Raw genomic sequence first — 22,175 nt, 5'->3', positions numbered from 1 at the left:
GGGACTTACTTGTTCAAGATCACACACCTAGGAAGTGATCAAGCCAGCATATGATGAACTCAGTGAATCTGATTGCAGAACTTGTGTCATCACCTTTTATGCTGGACTCTTGCCTGGGGAAGAAGAATTTACCTCATTCAAAAATTGCAGTGAGGGCTTCCCTGGTGGCGCAGTGGTTGAGAGTCCGCCTGCCAATGCAGGGGACGTGGGTTCATGCCCCGGGCCGGGAAGATCCCACATGCCGCGGAGCAGCTGGGCCCGTGAGCCATGGCCGCTGAGCCTGCGCGTCCGGAGCCTGTGCTCCGCAACGGGAGAGGCCACAACAGTGAGAGACCCGCGTACCGCAAAAAAAAAAAAATTGCAGTGAGTGGTGTGAGATTAACTCAATGCTGTTGTGATCCATGAGTCTATGAAAACAAGGGAGTGATCCAAGGAGAACGTCAAAAATGATGAGCATTTTGGAAAATACAGCTAATGATGAATGACAAAAATAATTAGAATGATTGAGCCTTTGAGAGGGGAGGGTATTTTTCTACTTGTGTTCATGGAATAACAGTAGTAGCAGTCATAAGAGTAGTAATAGACTATGGTGCCCATCTTTACTTTCTTTCTGCAGAGGGATTTTGTTTATGTTTCAGCAAGAAAAATATTTTTGCCTAAAGCTTGTGACTTTTTCAGATTTGCAATGGAAAATGCATATCCTCTTTTTCTTGGAAAGTTATGAGGGTGGGAGAAAAATCATGACTCTGCTGTTTACTATCCATAAAAGATTAGCTGAGATTTTTAAATTTCTTTGAGCCTGTGTTTTCTTGTCTGAACAAGAAACAGCAGTACATACGTATATGGTTGATGAGGATATTAAATGAGGTATGCCTATAGGGGTGCTTAGCATTCTGTCCAGCAACTACTTAACACATTCCAAGAGTCTTTATTATGATTACTGTTACCATTACTCCCTGTGGTCAATGATAAGTCCTCTGGCATGAGTTTTGGTCCTCTAATGGGCAGGTATTAAACCTTGGTCATACTGACACAGATAACTTTTGTTTAAAACAAAGATGGAAGCAGAAATAGCAAAAGCATTTTATGATGTGAGTTCACCTTGGCCAACCACCCTTGAAATTTTATATCAGTTCTGATAGTTAATTAAGAATGATCCTACTTGAATGCTAAAAATTCCATAGGAAGCCTATGGAATCTTATTTTGTGACGAAGTTTTAAGCCAAACAAAAAACACACATCCTTACATGTTATTGAAGCCATTTAAGACTGAAACATAGGTAAGTAAAGATGGCTTTACCTGATCATTGGGTGGAGAGATAATGCTATCTTTATTGTAAAATTAGAGATCTTGAAAATACTTCCACACCATCTCCTGTCCTGTGTACCAGTGACCCCATGCAAACCAAACACAGAAATAAATATTACACAAACATGCTACTGGCTTTTGCTTTCACCCTCACTAGTTAAGAAAAGATTTGGAGAGATAAGGTTAGTAGTATGAGCAGAGGGTGAAATATGTAATATTTTGAATGACTTTCACTCATTACGTACTTCCAGTATTTTAAATATCATAATGTATGGGTAGTATTTCCTCCTGTATTAAGTTGCTATGAATAAAATTTTAAATTACTTTTTCCTTTTTGCCACAAGAGATATAGGAAGATTAAACCCTGGCATGTTATTCCCTGAGAATGAGATTTAATTTGCCTGAATAACTCAAGTCTGTCTACAGCAGGTTGGTACTTTGGTTTTTGGTAGTTTTGATTCAGGATTAACCCTCTTTGAGATTCAAAATGGTTTTTTGAATTTTGTTTATTTTCTTGTCATCAAATACTGGAGCTTGAACAAATTGGGCTTATGGTTTATCCCACTACAAGGTAAGATCTGTGAATTCAGGAATTTTGTCAAGCTGTTTATAGTTTACAGAGCAATACTAACCCATATTAGCAGGCAGTCCTCACTTGTCGAATGCATAAGTCAAGGTTTCTCAACCTTGGCAACTACTGACATTTTCCACTTGATTCTTTGTTGTGGGCAGCTGTCTTCTGCATTGTAGGATGTTGAACAACATCGTTGGCCTCTACCCTCTAGATGCCAGTAGGTGTCAGTAGCACCAACCCACCCCGCCCAGCTGTGACAACCTCATATGTCTCCAATTATTGCCAAATGCCTTTTGGGGGAGGGAAGGGTCCACATTGCCCTTTATTGAAACCACTGCAGCAAGTGAATGCATTGCCTTGACATGTCAAAGGAAATCTTCCAAACTATAAGTTCCTGGCTGAACACGAATGAAGAATTTGGAAGCTATTTGATTTACATAATCAATACAGGGCACTAAAATGGATCATTTACTCTCCACCAATGTTAACAGGATTATTGAATCATTTCGAGAGATTTGTTATTGTAAGAGGGAAATTATCTTTCGTCATCATGGGGCAGAAGAGAAGGGGTCACCCTCAGCCACTGAGAGTAATATTGTGGTAGTGTTTTATCATCCCTCCTACTTCTCCCAACCCAGTTCTTAAAGGAACCTAATGTTATTTCCAGGTCCGAATATAGAGGTTCTAGCCCCAATGTCTACAAAGTATTTAACATTGCAAATGGGATATGGAACTCTGGGTTATTTTGGTGACGCAGCTGTTGACAGCTCATACATTTCTGGAACGTGAGAAGCATCCTCTGACAATGTGCAATTGTTGTCTAAGCGACTACATTGCCATTTGCCACAGTTCTGGCTCGCTTCACATGGTGTTTAGAGGACTTGGAAAATTTGCCACCATATTAGCAAGGAGGAATGTTGGGTGTGAAGACAGGCCTGGGGGAATAGGCTCAGTCATCACACTTCATCCTCGCCAAGTTCTCAGCTCAAATGAAATGCAAGTGGGTGGTATTTTAAATAAATCAATCTCTCTGTCTAAAGAGATACAAATGTTTAGATGATCTAAGGCACATCACTTAGCCTTTCTAACCTGGATATACTATCCATAAAAAAGGGGATGGCGGTGATGCTTAAATGATGCATTTAAAGTACCTAGCACAGTGGCTGGCATGTAGCAAGAACTGAATTGATATAAGCTATTATGATAATTATCATCATTATTAAACATATGCAGGAGGTGTTATACCGCATAAGCTAGTTGACAATAATGGAAAGAGGAAGGATTCAAGGACAATGAAGTCATACAGGGTGGAATCTTGGTTCAGCTACTTACTAGCTGTGTGAACACTTGTATCAATCAGCCTAGGTTATGCTGCATTGTAGTAACAAAAGACTTTAACATCTCAGTTGCTTACAGCTACAACTTAATTTCTTGCTCAGCTCCACATCCATCAAGGTCTAGTTGCAGCTCTACACTACATCAGTCTTATGCCAAGACCCAGGCTGTGACTGCAGCCTCTGTGTAATATTGTACATTGTATTCATCATAGCAGAAGGAAATTAACAAGATGGCAAATCATGAAGAGGTTCTTAAAACTTCCGCTCAGAAATGCATTCATCACTTCTGCCCACAACCACTGACCAAAGCAAGTAACACTGCAACTCCTGAGTTCAAAGGGGCAAGGATATATAGCGGAGGGGCACTGCAGAGAGTGACAAGACGGTGCTACAATCGACCACGCCTCTAATGTGGGCCTCTGAGCCTTCACCTTTGCTTCTGTAGAAGTGTTAGCAGTCAGAAATTCAACTAATACACACGGAGAGATTATGATGTACCAGACTCTGCCCAAGATACGTTATCTACAAAACCTCATCGAGTCCTCATAACAACCAGCTAAATTAATGTTGTTGGCTACCTCTGACAGATTTTTAAAAACATGAGGTCTTGAAGACGTTAGATAACCTCACACACAAAATCATATACAAAAATTGCAGGACACACAGTAAGTATTTGTAGTTGCATAATGGCTTATTTTTGAAAGAACTTGTTTCTAATTGTTTTAGACTCTATCTGCATGTAGGAAGAGCAGTAGGAACAAAACTGGCTGGCTGCAGATGGTACAACTAGCCCTCTGGAGTTCTGACTCACTAACTTTCTAGTTTTTCTCCAACAAAACCCACGGGCAGGGGGCATCTACATTGGACACTCTTTCTTACCCAGTTTTGGCCTGCTGCCTCCCCTTCTCAGACTCTAAACTATTCATTTGCATCTTTCTCCCCAACTCCTGAATATTAATTACTCTCCCTCCTCCTCTTCCCCCCATCCCCCAACTCCAGACCTTTTTGGCAAATCTTATTAGTAAACAGATGGGCTGTCTGTGTTGCTGGGAGACCACTTCATACATGGGGTCCAGTCCAAAGGGAGTGAGAAGGAAGGGGACATATCAACTACATGGTGGAATGGCTAAGCGTGCTGAAGACAACTCCTCCTTCTTTTCTGATTACTTTGAATTCAACTCTGGCTTCATTCTCTGCACTCCCCTTCCATGGCCCTCAATTCCGTCATCCCCAAAATGAGAATAACACTACTACTAACCCATGGGGGTTTTGTGAATATTTAATGAAGTAATGTTTATAAAGCCCTTAACACAATTTCTGATTCAAAGAAAGAACTCAACTGTCTTGTTGTTGTTTACTAGTTTTGGCAAGCTTAGCAGACTAAGGGAGAAAGAGTATGCGTTGAGGTGGGGATGCACTCAGGCCTATTTATGACAGACTGGGGGAGCTTCATTCGAGGGTTGTATCCTAGGCAAAGTATCCCAGTAGAAACAGCATGAGTTTTGAAGGAACTTGAATTCCAATCTCTGTTTAGCCCCTCATGAGCTATGTTAGCTTGGCTAATTCAGCCTCGCGAAGTCTATTTTTTCTTCCCTACTTTAAAAAATGGGCATTATAATTCTCTCCTGACCTCACACAGTAGCCATGGGATTACCTGCCTGGCACACTGTCCCATATTTTCATGATTCATTCGTTTCCCCTCTCCCCCTCTAGCTCCCTTCCCCCTGGCCTGACCCTCTGCTTACCCCTGAGGTAACGGGCAGTGTTTATCCTGTTCCTTGATGTATCCCAGCACCTGGCACTGCTTGGTCACATGGAGAACGTTCCATGAAGGCTCAGAGGAATGACCGAGTCAGCAGTCTTTCTTTGGTATTCAGAAGTCACCAGAACGCACACACCTCCCCACGTAAGGTGTGGGTTGCCTCTCTCTCTTACCTGGAAACCCCGTCCTCAGGCAGGGGACCGTCTTCCTGAGGGTGCCAGCCTGCTTTCCCCAAACCTACAGCCCCAGAGTTGCCCTGGAGCCTCAGGGAACCGGGCGCGAGCGGCGGGCCGCTCCCGAGGTCGCGGTTGGGCCTCGCCCACCTCCTCGCCCTCCCTTCCGGACCTCGCAGCTGGCCAATTGCAACCTCCCCCGGGCCGCTGGGCGGGCTCCAGCGCCATCCTGGTCTCCCGCCTCCACCGCAGCCCCGCCTCCCCGCCCGCCCCTCCCACTCTCGCCGCCTGTGCTCACCTCACCCGCGCGCAGGCTTCGAGAACCCAGCGTCCGCGAGCCCGCGTCCGGCACCCAGCTCTCCCCGGCCTAGCTCCTCCGGCTCTTTCCGAAAGGGGGCTTCTGGCTCTGACGACGAGGACGGTAGTGGCCCTCAAACTTCATATTCAAAGGCACCGCTGGGTGAGAAGCCCGAGAGAGGCGAGCTATGGACCCCGTGAGCCAGGTAGGACCGACTGGGCAGCGCGGGTGATGCCGCGGGACCCCCGGGCTCCGGATGCTGCGTCCCCAGACCCTTCCTCACGCTGTCTCTTTCTCTCTCTTGCCTCCTTGGTCCACAGCTGGCCTCGGCAGGCACCTTCCGGGTGCTGAAGGAGCCCCTTGCCTTCCTGCGAGCCCTGGAATTGGTGAGTAGCGGTGTGTGTGCGAGGAGGGGACCGAGGCGGCGAACCAGTAGGTGAGGAGAGGTCGGGTGCGGTGCTGTCTGCTCGGTTCTGCTCCAAGCCTGGGATGCAAAAGCCGCTACCTTCAATCCTCCCCACTCCCCAGGTGCCATTCCGGGATGGCGGGGACAGGATGTAGGGTCCCGGCTTGGAGGCGGGAACGTGGAGGAGTTTTTGCAGGCGCTTAGACGAGGTGTTATGTCTCATGTCACCGAGGCGCTTGCACACGCTCGGGGGTTGGGGAAAGAAGCCTCCTGGGGAGACCGGGAGGGGAACAGATGGGGGAGCTGCCGCTGGGCTCTGGCTGCTCACCTGGATTATTGCGGGGGTGAGGGCGTGAGAGGAGGGACCGGGGCTGAGCGGAGTAGCGAGCGGGGAGGGCTTTGCCAAGCTGGGAAAGTTGGTGAGCACTGGGGCAGCTCTCCGCCCCGCCCGGGATGCTTGGAAGCGCTGTGATCCGCGCTCAGCAGCCGGAGCTCCAGGGAGAGAGAAGCTTCGAGGCTGTGAAAGATACTGCCGTCGAGAGCGGGACTCCTTCTTCCCATCTCAGAGTTTCTCTACCCTGGCTGCTCTCGACGGCTTTTCTGATTTCTTCTAGAACCTCCCAGCCTTCTTTGTGGAGCTTGCTTCAGCGACGGGGCTTTAGGAAGTTATAGTACTCTTCTCTTCTGTCCCCTTAACAAACAACTTGATAGTCCTAGGGCAACTTATCTGTTGGCAGAGGAGTGAGGCGCAGAAACAGTTACCCAGGGGGCCACAGAGCAATGTTAGTGTCAATGCTTGCATGATGGTTATTCAGAGTGAAATCTGCGGGTCACACATTCTCTTGCTAGGAGCTCTGAAAGGCAAGCGAACCTATCTGAACAGAAAGTTCAGAGCCCGTCATGTAGCATTAATCACAGGCCCTGTCACTGACTAGCTGGGAAGTTATGTAAGAGCGTGTTCTGTCCTCCCAGATCTTAGCTCCAAGGCCCAGTATCCAGCTTTGGCAACACAAACTGTGGTACATGCTTACGTGGATGATCTCCAGGGTAATCACATTTGCCTTGTTTGTAAACCTGCATAAAAATGCACGAATATATCAACCGCACATAACATCAGGACAGCATTTGGAAGGCTTGAACTATTGGTTTGGGGATAGCTATTCTAAAACTGTTTTCCTCACAGCCACCGGTTAAAGCAAGCAGGACTCACAGTCTGGGCAGCTTTCAGTTGACTTTCTCAGAGTTCTGTCCACATTCGATCATTCAGCCATTCAACAAACATTCTCTGTGGAAGAGTGATTTTTCTGCTCAGTGTAAAGGCTCCATTGTCAAGCCATTGTCTCTCAAAACAAAATTCAAAGGCCTGACATCATTTCTGACATAATCTCTTATTGTTTCACAGTCACTGTCACTCACCTGAAACATTAGTTTGTATCCCCTTCGGTCCTGTTGCAGTGTTATTTCATGTCACTCCCCACACACAGCCTCTATGAGTATCTTTCAGAGTGTGGTAAACCTGGATGAATTTTTTTTTCCATGCAGATTTCTGGACATGAAATAAAAATATTGGGAAGGTGGGTGCCCAGGAATCTGGATTTTAAACAGGCTCCCCGGATAATTCTTATGCACATTAAAGTTAGAGGACTACCATCCTAAGCTATACAAGGAGCCCCCCCAAACTCCAAAGCGCTTTTTACCTTAAGGCTCTTGTTATTCTTATTAATACTATATGGAATGCCCTCACAGCCCAAGCTGAGAACAAATGTTTGTCTTTTTTTTTTTTTTATAAATTTATTTATTTATTTTTGGCTGTGTTGGGTCTTCGTTTCTGTGCGAGGGCTTTCTCCAATTGCGGCGAGTGGGGGCCACTCTTCATCGCGGTGCGCGGGCCTCTCACTGTCGCGGCCTCTCTTGTTGAGGAGCACAGGCTCCAGATGCGCAGGCTCAGTAGTTGTGGCTCACGGGCCTAGTTGCTCCGCGGCATGTGGGATCTTCCCAGACCAGGGCTCGAACCCGTGTCCCCTGCATCAGCAGGCAGATTCTCAACCACTGCGCCACCAGGGAAGCCCCAAATGTTTGTCTTTTAACCTCAGCTTAAAGATTACCTCCTCAGGGCTTCCCTGGTGGCGCAGTGATTGAGAGTCCGCCTGCCGATGCAGGGGACACGGGTTCGTGCCCCGGTCCAAAAAGATCCCACATGCTTGCGTACCGCAAAAAAAAAAAAAAAAAAAAAAAAAAAGATTACCTCCTCAGTGAAGATTTCTCTCATATTTGGTTCTTCCCCTTTCCTCTACCCCAAACTGAATGATTCACCCCACTCTTTGGGCTTCCATGACATCTTATCCATTCATTTATTCATGAGAATTTATCACACTGCCTTATAGTTTTTTCTTGGTGTGTGTGTGAGAGAGAGAGAGAGAGAGGGAGAGAGAACTTATTACATTTAAAATATTTTTTTGATTTACGTATAGTTGGTTTCCTCTCTCTCTTCTGAGGCTCTAAGGAAGAAGGTATTTTGCTTGTAAATCAGCGATTAGCCTCTCATTTGTGGGAGAGAACCTGAATAAGGGACCAGTGAAACCTTAAAAGGTAAGATAAGTTAGTTGATCACTACCTTTTGAAAGAGCTAAGGTCAAGAGATGAGAGCAGGGACATAGAAGCTTTGAGAAAGTTTATCAAAATGGAGAAAGGAAAATATCTCTTCTGTGCATGCCATGGGTGAAGAGTCACTCTGAGGTCTTTGTTTTCTGTGGGAGAGAGTGACGAGAGAGTTCTAGCTCTTGGATGGCAGGAAATTTGTTCTGCTTGCTTCTGTGTTCCCCACAGGTGCCTTTCATGGTGCTCGGTAAACAGTAGTGATCAGCAAAAAGTGTAAATTGACCATGAGAGAGCACTAAAACACCTTTTTTCTCCTGTTCTGTGGGACGGCAGCTTCAAAGTTGGTAGTCTTGAAAGACTTTGAACTACAATCCTTTTTCTTTTTCAGTATTTATTCTGTAGAAGTAAAAGTGTATGTAATGCTCTATGCTCAAGGCTATTTACTGCAACATCCTTTGTAGAGGAAAGAACTAGAAACAATTAGTAAGTCCATTAATAGGAAAATTGTTAATGTATGATTCATGCACGCTGTGAAATATTATACTGTTGTTAAAAAGATGGGTTAAATTAATATGCATTGCACTGGCAGTCAGCATAGGTAATTGCGTTTGATAAAATTATTAAGTGCAGAAAAATGAGTTTCATTCTTAGTACTTGATGAAATTGTTATATGGAAAAAAGTGGTTTTCGGTTTTCCTTTTAATCAACACATGGGAAATGTATTCAGTCAGATTTCAGACTAATGTGTAGCATACAATATTTTTGTAAAAATAAAAAAAGAAAATACAGTTTTGTATGTGAATGTGGGTACGTGTGTTTGTAATTTGTATAACCATAGATGTATACCTCTGAACTGTTAAAACTGATGTTTTTCCCAAAGGGTATAATTTGAGGTTCAGTGGGGAGAGAAGAGGGTGAAGGAAAGCTGTGGTCTTCAGGAAGAATCACAGGCATATCACTTGTCCACAGTTGTGTGCATGAGTAATTAAAAAAACATAACTTATATTTTAAATGATCTTCTATGGGTTGACCATTTGAAGCAGTATTACTTCTAAATACATCCTCCACTTTGAGATTTATTGCCTTGGGGGGAAAATGCACTTTATTGATGTGTTCTTTGCTTAGGAAAGGCTCATGTATACAGTAGATTTAAAGTTTAAAAAACATATAAAAGTCAAGTCTTCAGGGGAAAAGCTTTAGCCAATTTCAAAGACCTTGAGGCAAAACTTCCAAATCCTTAATCTCTACTTAAATGAGGTCAGGGGACTTTCCGCTCTCTTTTGGGTCAAAACCAAAATTCAGGACACAGCACTGACTCTGGTGGTCTGTTTTGTTTATTCCCTGATGATAAAATATGTCCAGAAATGTCTTAAACCATCATTTGGAGATGGTAAAAAAAATTTTTTTAATTGAACTTACCTTATTTCTCAGACTTACTAAATTGGTGTAGAATCCTGCCTTCCACTGTTCATTCTTATTTTGCTACTTCAATTCTTTGCCAGTAGAATTTTGGCCTGCTTTTTTTTTTTCCTTTTAAAACATTTTTCTTAATACATTCTTTTTTCTGTCTGCTATTTACGAGGCTCTGCATTTGAACCTGTGGATTTATGTGTAATGGAATGTAGGGACCCCAACGGTTCCAAATTGTCCAGGACTTGAATTGGTGCACATGTAAGGGCATCACAGGGACTTCAGCTCCCGCAAATGATATTTGCTTGGCTGGCAGGTCCAGACTCCGTCCCTCTAAAATTAACTGCTGGGGCAACTTGCTTGATTCCTCTAATTCTTATTCTCTGACCTCCATCCCCCATTTTGCTACCATTTCTGCTACAACCCCTGGACTCCATATTTCCATTCTGCCTTTCCTTTCTGCCTTTCCAAAGGAGGCCAGCTTATCCAGAGATGCAGCATGTCTGATGTACGAGGCATAGAGCGCCTTGATTTAAATGGAGGCACCCGCTTCTCTAATCTTCATTCCTGAATCTGAATTCTGATCTATGTTTTTCAAACGTCATACTGCTTGCTTGATATGAATAGTATTTCTGATCATGTTATTGATAATAACACAGTAAGCATGTTTGATATAATATAATATAATATAGTTATCATTTTAAACTCTTAAGGAGAGAAGTAACAGTAGCTACCTCTGTCATGCAGGCTTCATATGAGGCACTATATTCCGGTGCTTTCCATACATCATCATATTGAATCTGTATGGCTCACATTCCCATTTCACCACGGGATTCAGGGGATGTTTATAACTCATCAGGGACAAAATTGTAGGAAATGGCAAAGCCAAGATTTGACATTCTCACTCCAATGTTCTCTTAAATGCTACACTCTACTGCTTCCTTCAGTGCGACAGGCACCTGCTGTAACTTATCCCTAATCCTCAGAAACGTTAAAAGGCAGGTGCTCTCCGATTTTGGTGTTTATCTCACCCACTCTGATATGTGTTTCAGGCGTTTTCTGAAAATGCCAAGGAGTGTTTATATTTAGAGACTAACTCAAGGGACTTCAATTGTCTTTGATATTGTTTTATTTTCTGTTGGTTATTAATTAACCAAGGTAGAGTAGGTTCTAATTAAAAATCAGTATCTTTTCATTTAAAATACATAGAAAAATATTTTGATTATAAAGCCAATAATTTAACCTTATTTTATTGGTCTTTTTTTTCTATTTTCTTAAAAATACCTGTGCATGAGTCAGACAACTCTTCTTTTCTAAGCATAAATAACACAGGAATTCTAACATACAACTTGTTTAAATTATGAGCAGCAATCTGCCATTGAGGGTGGGATGTAATTTCAAAGCTACATTAATTTGGATTTAATTATAACTTCTAGCTTCTCAAGTGACAAAAATCATGTATAAATGAAATATGAATCAATAAATACATTTTTCATAAAAGAGCAGCTCCCCAGTGGGCTAATGGATTTGTCCCTTCATGCTTTTCTGAGTTTCATTAAGACATTGGTATTTTGCGCCACGAATACAGAAAAAAAGATTAAAATACTGCGTATGGATTTGAATCCCGATTTTATTCTTCCACTAGCTTGGTGACCTTGGGCAAGTTATTTAACTTTATTAGGTATCATTTTTTTCTCATCTGTAAAATGGGACTGATAACATCAATAGTTGCTACTTCAAAGGATTGCTATAAATGACTTAATTCACATAAACCACCTTGCATTGTGCCTGGGCTCTAAAAAGTACTCAGCAAATGATTGTGAAGGTGATGATGATGACACGATGATGATGATGGTGATAATGATGATAACAATTTGAGTGATTCTGGGAATGATGAAAAAGGAAGAAGTAGAAATCTACCGGAGAGTAATTTATAACATTATGGCAACTTCTTGCAAGTTAGAGCCTTGGCAAAGTTCTCACGTAGAAAATCTATATTCACAGTTATGTGTGTGCCTCTTTTGAGCCCCTCACCACTTATACCTTGCTGCCAGGGATTTTTTTTACCATAGCATGTGTGACTCTCTAGGGAATTGCTCCTTGGAATAATTGCATTCAAGGAACATTCCAGAGAGGCCAGTGTTGGACCTAAAGGAAAAGAAAAATTGCAGGACCTTAGTTCTAAGGAATTTTTTTGCTGAGGTGTGGGGAGACAGTTTTCCTGATATTTCTGAAATCATAATCCATAGACATTGCTTTTTCTTGAAAGAGTTACATGTATCCAATTGAATTCTCCAGGGTGTAGACAAAGGTTCTTATAGCATCAACCACTATAAGGCACTTACTAACCACACCCTAATACCCAGGTACACCTGGCTCTTGGGAATCACCCAGATAAAAATAGGAGAAGAACCCTGCTCTCATGCTCAAGTAGAAACATCACCCTTAGTTCTCTGTTCCCCAGAGGATTCACATTTCTTCCTGATTAAAGTAAGAAAAATAGTTTTATGTTAATATAAAAAAATAATAAAAAGCCTCTAAGGAATACATCTACAAAACAATGACTTTCCTTTGAGTCTTCTCCTTCTGCAGGCATGTCTTTGACCTTGGCTGTATTTGTAATTATTCTTGTTCATTCTATTAGCTTAGCCATCCTGTGAGAACCTCACTTCCTCACTGAATTTTGGGAACAACACCCCTTGCCTACCTTCTCATAGTTTTGGAAATTTTAAGTAAGAACAAGCAAGTAAAACACTTTGTAAACTACTAAATGTCCTCCAAAAGTAAAAGATAGTTGTGATCATGATGATGGTGATGATAAGAGGCAATTTTCTCCAATCTAGGAGACTCTGGATATCATGGGATAATTGGTGAAGACTGGGGTGTGAAGTATCTCTGCTCCCTGCAGGGCTGAGCCCTTCTCAACCACTCTCCATCCTCTAGCTTTTGCCCTAGTCTTTTTGATCTCTTTGGAACCTGCAAGAGAGAATGTTGCTGTCTGTTGAAACTGATGCATCATCAAAACTTGGAGGAAATCCACCCTCAACCCTTTTCACTCTCATACTAAAAGCCTGTTTCTTGCTCTGTACACATTTCACCTTTATTAGATATTTCGGGGGCCTGGTGATGGTCTCTTGCTGGGCTGATGGACTTTTGCACATGCCCCTTCCTGTGCTTAGAACACTCTCTTTTCACTCTCTCTTTTCACCAACCCCCCTTTGGCTGGCAAATTCCTCTTCTCTTTTCAGGTGTCAATTTAGACATCACTTCTTTTGGACTTCTTTTTTTTTTAAATTTATTTATTTTTGGCTGCGTTGGGTCTTTGTTGCACATGGGCTTTCTCTAGTTGCGGTGAGCGGGGACTACTCTTCATTGCGGTGTGAGGGCTTCTCACTGCGGTGGCTTCTCTTGCTGAGGAGTACGGGCCCTAGGTGCGTGGGCTTCAGTAGTTGTGGCTCACGGGCTCTAGAGCGCAGGCTTAGTAGTTGTGGCACATGGGCTTAGTTGCTCGGTGGCATGTGGGATCTTCCCGGACCAGGGATCGAACCCATGCCCCCTGCATTGGCAGGTGGATTCTTTTTTTTTTTTTTTTTTTTTTTTTTTTTGCGGTACTTGGGCCTCTCACTGTTGTGGCCTCTCCCGTTGTGGAGCACAGGCTCCGGATGCGCAGGCTCAGCGGCCATGGCTCACGGGCCCAGCTGCTCCGTGGCATGTGGGTTCTTCCCGGACCGGGGCACGAACCCGCGTCCACTGCATCAGCAGGCGGACTCTCAACCACTGCGCCACCAGGGAAGCCCGGCAGGTGGATTCTTAACCACTGCGCCACCAGGGAAGTCCAACATCACTTATTTTGGGAGGGCCTCTCTGAGTAGGGAGGTCCCTCCAGATGAAGTCAGTCTCCTGATGGCTCCCAGAGCACACTGCTTAGTGACTTTTTTTTTTACATTTTAGCGCCTCAACCAGACTAAAGGCTCTGTGAAAACAAGGATCTTGTTTGTCTTGTTCATCAGTACATTCTAAGTATCTAACACAGTGCTTGACACATGGTAGGAACACCTCCAGGGGCATTCATAAGTCCCACCAAAACACCCAGGCAATTGAACATAGGAACCAGGCAATTGACAATATTCAATATCCTGAGATAAACCATAATGGAAAAGAATATAAAAAAGAATGTATAGGGCTTCCCTGGTGGCGCAGTGGTTGAGAGTCCGCCTGCCAATGCAGGGGACACGGGTTCGTGCCCCAGTCTGGGAGGATCCCATATGCCGCAGGGCGGCTGGGCCCGTGCGCCATGGCCGCTGGGCCTGCGTGTCCGGAGCCTGTGCTCTGCAACAGGAGAGGCCGCAGCAGTGAGAGGCCCACGTACCGCAAAAAAATAAATAAATAAATAAAAGAATGTATATATATGTGTGTATATATATATATGTATGTATAACTGAATCACTTTGCTGTACAGCAGAAATTAACACAACACTATAGATCAACTGTACTTCAGTAAAATACCTAAAACATCCAGGCAGTCGGTGCTTAGTAAGTATTGATTGAAGAAAGTGAGGGAAAAAAGGAGGGAGGACAGAGAATAGAGAATGAATAAATGAATCCTTGAGAACACATTGGGTGGAGTGTCAAGTACCTTTCATGATCTCCATTGTGAAGAGGAATTGTAGGGACTCCCATAGAAACAAAGGTTTAGCTGTCAGTCTTGGTTGTGGAGGAGAATAACTCCTGACTCAACTGTCAAGGAAAGAGGGCAGCTGCAGGCATGCCCACTGCACAGCGCGGAAGGAGAAAACTCTTAGGAGAAATAATCACACGAGGAGTGGCACAGGCGCAGGCTGCAGGTCTTGGGTTCAAGGCAACGCCTTAGCAAGAGTGTTGCCGGTATCGTGCCTTGGCCGCCATCCCACTGCCTTCTTGATGTGTTCCCTTTCTCCTGCTCGTTGAGCTCATTCTTTCTGTGATTCTCATCTCACGTCCTAAGAGAAGGAATACAATTGGCTCAGTGGATAATTTGTTCAGGGGACACAACCGTCGGCCCCAGGCCATATCAGGCTGTGGATTGGCTGCCCTGGGCCAGAGGTTCACTGCAAGTCCCTGTCACTTGTGGCCTGAATACAAAGTGTCATGAGATTCAAAACATGTCTCCTAGACTGTTCTTTAAGTCCTGGGCACTTTAGGCACAGGGAGAGGTGTATGTGTCTTGTGGACGAAGAAGGCGGAACTGGTAATTTTCTTAAGGAGAAGACATTGCCTCTTTGAGATTTGGGGAGCAGGCTTCCTGGAATTCGCTCTGACGAGGGACCATTGGGGGGATCCACACTGATAATGTGATCTGGAAGGGCTGTGCCTTTGCCCTTTCAACACGTGGGCTCTGCCAGCTGGTGCCGCTTGTTCATCAGTTGAAAAGCCTCTTTCTGAGAATAACGACGGGGTTTTTCCCTAGTCATGAGATAGCCTATTCGTGAAGGAAAACGTATAACCCCAAATCACACATACTTCATCTTTCTTCATAAATTGGTAGGTTAATTCAACACTGGCCCTTAACATTAGAAGACTACATGAATGAGTACCTCAGTTATCTGCTTGTGTTTATTAACGTGGTAGAAAAACATGAATGGATGGGGGGGTTAATTTAATATCCCTATGCAAATAAAATTTTTTATCCTGAATGCTTACTCATGGAAGAGTCATTGGCTTGCCTGGTGTGATGGGTCCTGTTTGTTTCAGGAGGGTATGGGGGAGGAATTGGTTGACAAGCAAGAATCCTATGAAAAACCTGGAAGGTAACATGGGGCTTGAAGGAGCCTGGACTTTGGAATGAGCTTTTTGCTGGAAGCCTGGCTCTTCTCTCCAGCCATGGGACGCTGAGCAGATTACGTGATTGTGCTTGTTCTCAGGTCCGAGGCCGTCAAATGAAGGTCATGAAAGTCACATCTTTGGGTAACTGTGAGGGTTCAGTAAGACAGTGTTTATAAAACCCCCAGCAGAGCATCTGGTTTATATTGAGGCTCCCTAACTGTAACTAAGGAAGAGGTTGTTAAAGACAATGATATGTTATCTGTAAATAAAATTAAGCATTCCAAAATTTTTCAGGAGAGTATAAACATAAAGTTTGGTCAATATATTATCATCATATTGTTTTTTATTTCTATTCTCTCTTCATTGTGAGACAATCATAAAATATACACAAATAGTAGTAACACTAATACATAGAGACAAGGACTTAAACTAAGTGCCCTGCATGTGTTATTTCACTTGATCTCACTTTACTTTTGAAGGACCAAATAATAAGTCTTTTTATATGTGAAGGAACTGAGGCCTAGAGAGGGCAAACAACTTGCTTAAAATCATATAGCGAGCATGTGAGAGAGCTAGGACTTGAACCCAGGCATCTAGATGCCAGGCCCCTTGATCTTAATCATTTTTCCATATCACCACCCATTAGTAGTGATCACTCATTACCTCTGAATCTTGAAGTTAAATGATTTCCCCAATGAAAACAGCCAGGTCAATATATATAATTGCTTCTTAAAGTCATGTCTTCTTATTCCTCATTCAGGTCCCTTTCTGCTATCTCATGTTGTCAGAGCACAAGGAAAAGTATAAATGCTCATCCCCATAAAGACTAAGGATGTCCAGACCTTCTCAGGGACCTTTTTCCTTCTCAAAAATACTCCTAACCCCTGAGAAAATTTTAGTGATCTGTGTATCTTTTCTAACAAAATCTTTATTCACTGATCCATTGCATAAAGAAATTCAGGTTTAGGAATGTGTTGTTGAAACATGCCTATAAAGAGTTTTGTAGAAGTCAGAAAGAATCCAGATATTTAGCAAGATGATGGACACTTAAATTCTCTTTGGATGCCTGATAAATTACTTGAGTCAAACAGATTCCATCATGGATGCAGGAAGAGCAAGTGAATTGTCTGCCCATTGTGTGTGTGTGTGTGTGTGTGTGTGTGTGTGTGTGTGTGTGTGTGTGTGTGTGTGTATGTACGTGTATGCGTATGTGTGTGTGTGAGCTGCCATCCTTTGGATTTGTTACTTTGAAGGATTTGTGTGCCAAATAAGAAGACATACCCCCTATGGCTTTAACAGGAAGTGCTCACGCATCCATCTCGTCTACCATGAGACTGCCTTTCTGTCCCTGACTCTCAACTTCTTGAACTGTAAAATGAGGATAAAATCTAGAACACAGACTTGTGAAATAAGCTGAGCCAACAGGTATGGAAGTTCCCATAAGAGGGCTCAATAAATATTGAATGTTCCCAGATCTCGAAAACTAAAGCTCAGGTGTCTGGGGACTCTTTACTATAGGAGCAATGCCTGATGTGTTACTTTTACTTTTCATCTACAGTTGCAGTTATCTGAGGAAAGGGAGAAGGCATATGTTCATGTTTCATAATCATTGACTAGACTGTGTAGAAGAACTTTTGTCATCAGAATCGCATCACAGATTCTATTTATGAAGGAACTGAAAGCAAAACATGAATATATGTATATGAAATCTATTTTAGATGACGTGCTTCATTGGTTAAAAAAACAAAGAATATATATGAAATTGTTTGTGGCATTAAACTCTAACCTAGAGTTTAGAGGGAAAAGTATAGTCTTTCTGGGGCAAAGACTATGCTTATTAGCAAGAATGATAAATTTGAAGTATATATATTGTTTATACTTTTTATTACTATTTTAAATTGGTGGCCCTTTTTGTTTTCTTTTTAATGCCTGGCTTTATTCATTACATTTCCCTCATTTGGTAACAGAAAGAATGACTGGGTTTGACTGTCAGCTCCACCACTGACAAGCTAGGTAACCTTGGGCACCTTACTTAACCCCTTTGGGCCTTTCATATATATAAGAGTAGAAATAATAATAATTAGGAGGAAGAATTATTGTGTTGGTTAAATGAGATGACACTTGCAAAGAGTGATGGCTTATAGCAAGCACTCAGTACATTTTTATTTCCTTTCCTTCTTTCCCTCAGAATGTGTTTTACTGCCAATGTAAATTTCTAAAGAATTTGTGAAATTCTGGAAAATTTCACAAGTCTTTGTTTCTCTAGGTGTTCCTTGGTGTTCTCATGTTCTCTCTGTCTCTCTGTCTCTCTGTCTCTCTCTCTCTCTCTCTCTCTCCCCTTCATATACACACACATGCACACACACGCATTCTTTGTACTAAAGGCCATAAAGAGCAGGTACCTAAGCTAAATGAATTCAAATGGGACGGTATGATCTGGCAGGTGTGGTCGTCAAGGAGAATGATTAGAGTAGATCATCAAGTCCTAGATCAGTGTCCCAGACACATTGGAGCCCCAGGCTGTCTGCAGGCTTTGGCTAGATGACCATGAATTTGCTTTTCTGAAAGGAATAACATACTTTTTTATTTTAAAGAAAAAGCCCCCATAAACAGTGGGAGTTCACTAAATGGCTGTAAATAAACGCACTCTTGTTATGTGCCAGGCTGTCCTAAATCAGTGCTATGTACATTATATATACAATTTCATTCAACTCTTACATTGACCTCATAAGGTCCACTTGCCCAAAGCTACTGAGCTGATAGATGACCAAGGCAGGATTTCAAGCCACGTATGTTTGACCTCCTGCCTCTCCCATGCTGCTGTGATCTAAACATACTACGTATATGAGTATCGGGGGGTGGATTTCTTTTGACTCGCTATTTACAGCCATTTTTATGCATAAGTTATTTGTTTAGTAATTTAAAATCACAAAACTATAAGCAAAAGTTAGTAAAGCAAAATTACTCAATGTCCTTCTACTGAGAGACAACTCAGGTCAATATTTGGAAAAATATTCTTTCAGACATGTTGATGTACCTTTTTTCCCTGAAAAAAAAATGATGCGTTAGATTGCTAGGGCTACCGTAACATAGTACCACAAACTGGGTGGCTTTAACAACAGAAATTTATTGTCTCATAGTTCTGGAGACCAGAGATCGGAGATCAAGGTGTGGGTAGAGTTGGTTCCTTCTGAAGACCACATGGGAGAAACTGTTCTTTACCTTTCTCCTAGTTTCTGGTGGTTTGCTGTCAATCTTTGGTGTTCCTTAACTTGTAGATGATGTATTGCCTGAATTTCTGCCTTTGTCTTCACATGGTGTTCTCCCTGTGTGTGTATCTGTGTCCACATTTCCCTCTTTATATAACACAAGTCATATTGGATTAGGGCCCACCCAATGCCGGTGTGACTTCATCTTCACTAATTACATCTGCAATGACCCTATTCCCAAATAAGGTCACATTCTTAGGTACTAAAAGTAAGGATTTCAACATATGAATCTTGGAAGGACACACTTCAACCCATAACAGATGGGTTCTTAGAATAGACACTACTTTGTCATCTGCTTTGCCACTAGATAAAATATCTTTCTTCACAAATTTAATGGCTGTGTATTATTACACTGTATGCCTATACTAGAAATTATTTAACTAGTCTCTACTTTTAATAGTTTTTAAATGGATATTATTTTTAAAACCTGCAAACAATCCCTTCTTAAAGATAAATGTTTACTGTACCTCTGTTATTATTTACTTAGTTTCCACATGTAGAATTTCTTGTTCAAAAGGTTATGCATTTTTAAGGTATTTGAAACAAATGCCAGATTGCCCTCCAATGAGGTGCTTCCACTGTGGGCATTACCAGTTAAAAGGTTTCCTGATTTCATAGACGGAAATGTAATCTTGATTAAATTTGTACTTCTTTAATTTGCAGTGAGATTGCACATTTTTTTATAAGATTGTTTATCTTCTCATTTTCATTTGGAAACATTTTAATGGACAGAATGGATTTGTAAAGCAGTAGCTGAGGCTGCCAAATTCATGATGCTGTTCACGTGGGCTTTTAAGCTGCTGCCTTAATCTTTCTTGGTCATTGTACTACTCCACCATTTGGAAATTACTTAGATTGCTGTACTCTGACTTGGATAGAGAGGCAAATACTGAGCCTTCCTTTCTCTGGATCATTATATAAGAATAGATTTATGTAATATTTAGCATACCAAAGTTAACTTCTGTGTTATGAATCTTTAATAATATAATTTTATAATCTAAATTTATCATCCAATTTGCATTTATTTATATTTTTAATATGAAACTTATTTATCATCAGTAACTTATTTTACCTTAAATGATACTCATAAGTGTTGGTCCGTACTCAGTACCTTTCTGAAATGTGAAGCTCACGCATAGGTATGTAGTGACTTAGGCATACAGATTTATACATACCTTCTTCGGGTTTGAGGCACTTGGAACTTTAATAACTCTTTTGAGGGAAAGGCAGAGTGGATGGGGTTCTATTGCATCATCTGAGGAATCGTGGGGTGTATCTGGCTCATGACTGTAGAATGCCCTTTCAATAAAATAAAATGAATTCAGCAGCTGCCTGATGCCAAGGGCATTTCCTCTCTCTCTGGGATCACATTCCTGACCACACTTGCTATTAACAATGATAACATTATGGTTGCACTCTGCCTCTGCCTCACGCAGGGCTATTTTGGGCCACCTTGGGCTCTCTGAATTAAAATAACAGTTGTTAACATTCACTGTATACTTACTGAGCTCCAGGCCCTGTGCAAAATGCTTTCAACAAGTATGCCATTTAATTCTAGCGACTCTATTACAAGGCATACATCATTATTTCCCCTTCTTTAGGCAAGAAACCTGAAGATTAGAAAAACAAGTTTAGTTGTGTATGGTTTAAGTGTGTGTAGTTGATAACAAAAGAGCTGAGATTTGAACCCAGGTCTTCAGTACTTCAGAAGGATACTGTGTGCTTCACCTAGCAGTTGTAGAGGAAGAAGAGTTCCCATTCTCTCCCAGAGACCAGATCCCTATGGGAAGAACCATCCCAGCCAACAGGGCTGCTGTCTGTAGCCCTCAGTGAACCCAACTGAGGGACAGTCCCAACCGTTTAGCCAGACCGATGGTACCTGTCAGGGCAAAATCCACCAAGGTGGTGGTTTGACTGAACCTACTTATTTGTCTCAGTTAGGTGGGGAATTCTCTTGTGGGCCGGCAGAGCAAAATTCTTGAGTTCTCTTTGCAGCTTTGCAGTTCAAAGGCAAGTACTTTTTTAAAAAAAAGCATGTCTAAAAGCGAAAGAGTGGCATGGACATATATACACTACCAAACGTAAAATAGACAACTAGTGGGAAGCAGCCACATAGCACAGGGGGATCAGCTCGGTGCTTTGTGACGACCTAGAGGGGTGGGATAGGGAGGGTGGGAGGGAGGGAGACGCAAGAGGGAAGAGATATGGGAACATATGTATATGTATAACTGATTCACTTTGTTATAAAGCAGAAACTAACACACCATTGTAAAACAATTATACTCCAATAAAGATGTAAAAATAAAAAAGCATGTCTAATGAATTCACTTGATAAAACAATAAATGAAAGAAAGCATGGTTTTTATTTGCTTTGAATTGTAAAAGCAATTCTGATTTGTAGAAATCAGTACCACAGTGGCCTAGGCAAAGGATGGAAAATACTCAAAAAGAGCCAGGGACTGGTTGCTCCCTGCCTTTTCAGTTTGTCAGTAAGGTCTCAGCCACCCCTTAACTGACCCCCATCTGCTTGTAAAAATGCAAAGATCCTTGAGCTTGTAAACTTTCTGTTTTATTGCCTTGTTTGGGGCGACACTCAGTTTCCTCTCCCATACTGGTTAGCCTGCCTTGGAAGAACCTGGGGAACATGCCCATGGCCATCTGGCTGGTAAATTTTGGGGGCCAGAATGCAAACCAGGTTTGCTGGGGGCCAGGCAGCTAATGTGTGAGGAAGCAGGAAGCAGGCTGCCGTAAGGGGCAACACTGCTGACCAGAGGTGATGGCATTTCTGCCTATAGATGCAGCTGCTTCCACTCTAGCCAGCTGTTGCTGAGCAAGAGCATAGGCCTAAAGTGTCTAGAAATTTCCACTTTTCTTAAGGAAACGGCAATAAGAATTCTGGTGCTATCCTTGGGAGATTTTTTGGTTTTTTTAAATTTATTTATTTTATTTATTTATTTTTGGCTGTGCTGGGTCTTTGCTGCTGCTGGCGGGCTTTCTCTAGTTGTGGTGAGCAGGGGCTACTCTTCGCAGTGCATGGGCTTCTCAATGTGGTGGCTTCTCTTGTTGTGGAGCGCGGGCTTCAGTAGTTGTGGCGCATGGGCTCTAGAGCACAGGCTCAGTAGTTGTGGTGCACGGGCTTAGTTGCTCGGTGGCATGTGGGATCTTCCTGGACCCAGGGCTCAAACCCATGTCCCCTGCGTTGGCAGGCGTGCTACCAGGGAAGCCCCTCCTTGGGAG

At 42.6% G+C, this 22,175-nt stretch overlaps 1 protein-coding gene across 1 annotated transcript in view; it reads left to right on the top strand.

Annotated features, from left to right (window-relative positions):
* The first annotated feature begins 5,640 nt into the window (after nt 1–5,640).
* The window catches only part of SYNPR (synaptoporin), a 304,609-nt gene continuing 288,074 nt past the window's right edge, over nt 5,641–22,175 (top strand). The window contains exons 1-2 of the mRNA XM_065885407.1: nt 5,641–5,658; nt 5,774–5,839. Coding sequence (XP_065741479.1) covers nt 5,641–5,658; nt 5,774–5,839 — 84 coding nt within the window. The remainder of the gene's footprint in view (nt 5,659–5,773; nt 5,840–22,175) is intronic.

The sequence above is a fragment of the Phocoena phocoena genome, chromosome 10, assembly GCF_963924675.1.
Source record: "Phocoena phocoena chromosome 10, mPhoPho1.1, whole genome shotgun sequence".
Lineage (NCBI taxonomy): Eukaryota > Metazoa > Chordata > Mammalia > Artiodactyla > Phocoenidae > Phocoena > Phocoena phocoena.
The sequence above is the reverse complement of the archived record's forward strand: the minus strand, read 5'-3'. Positions and strand labels throughout refer to the sequence as shown.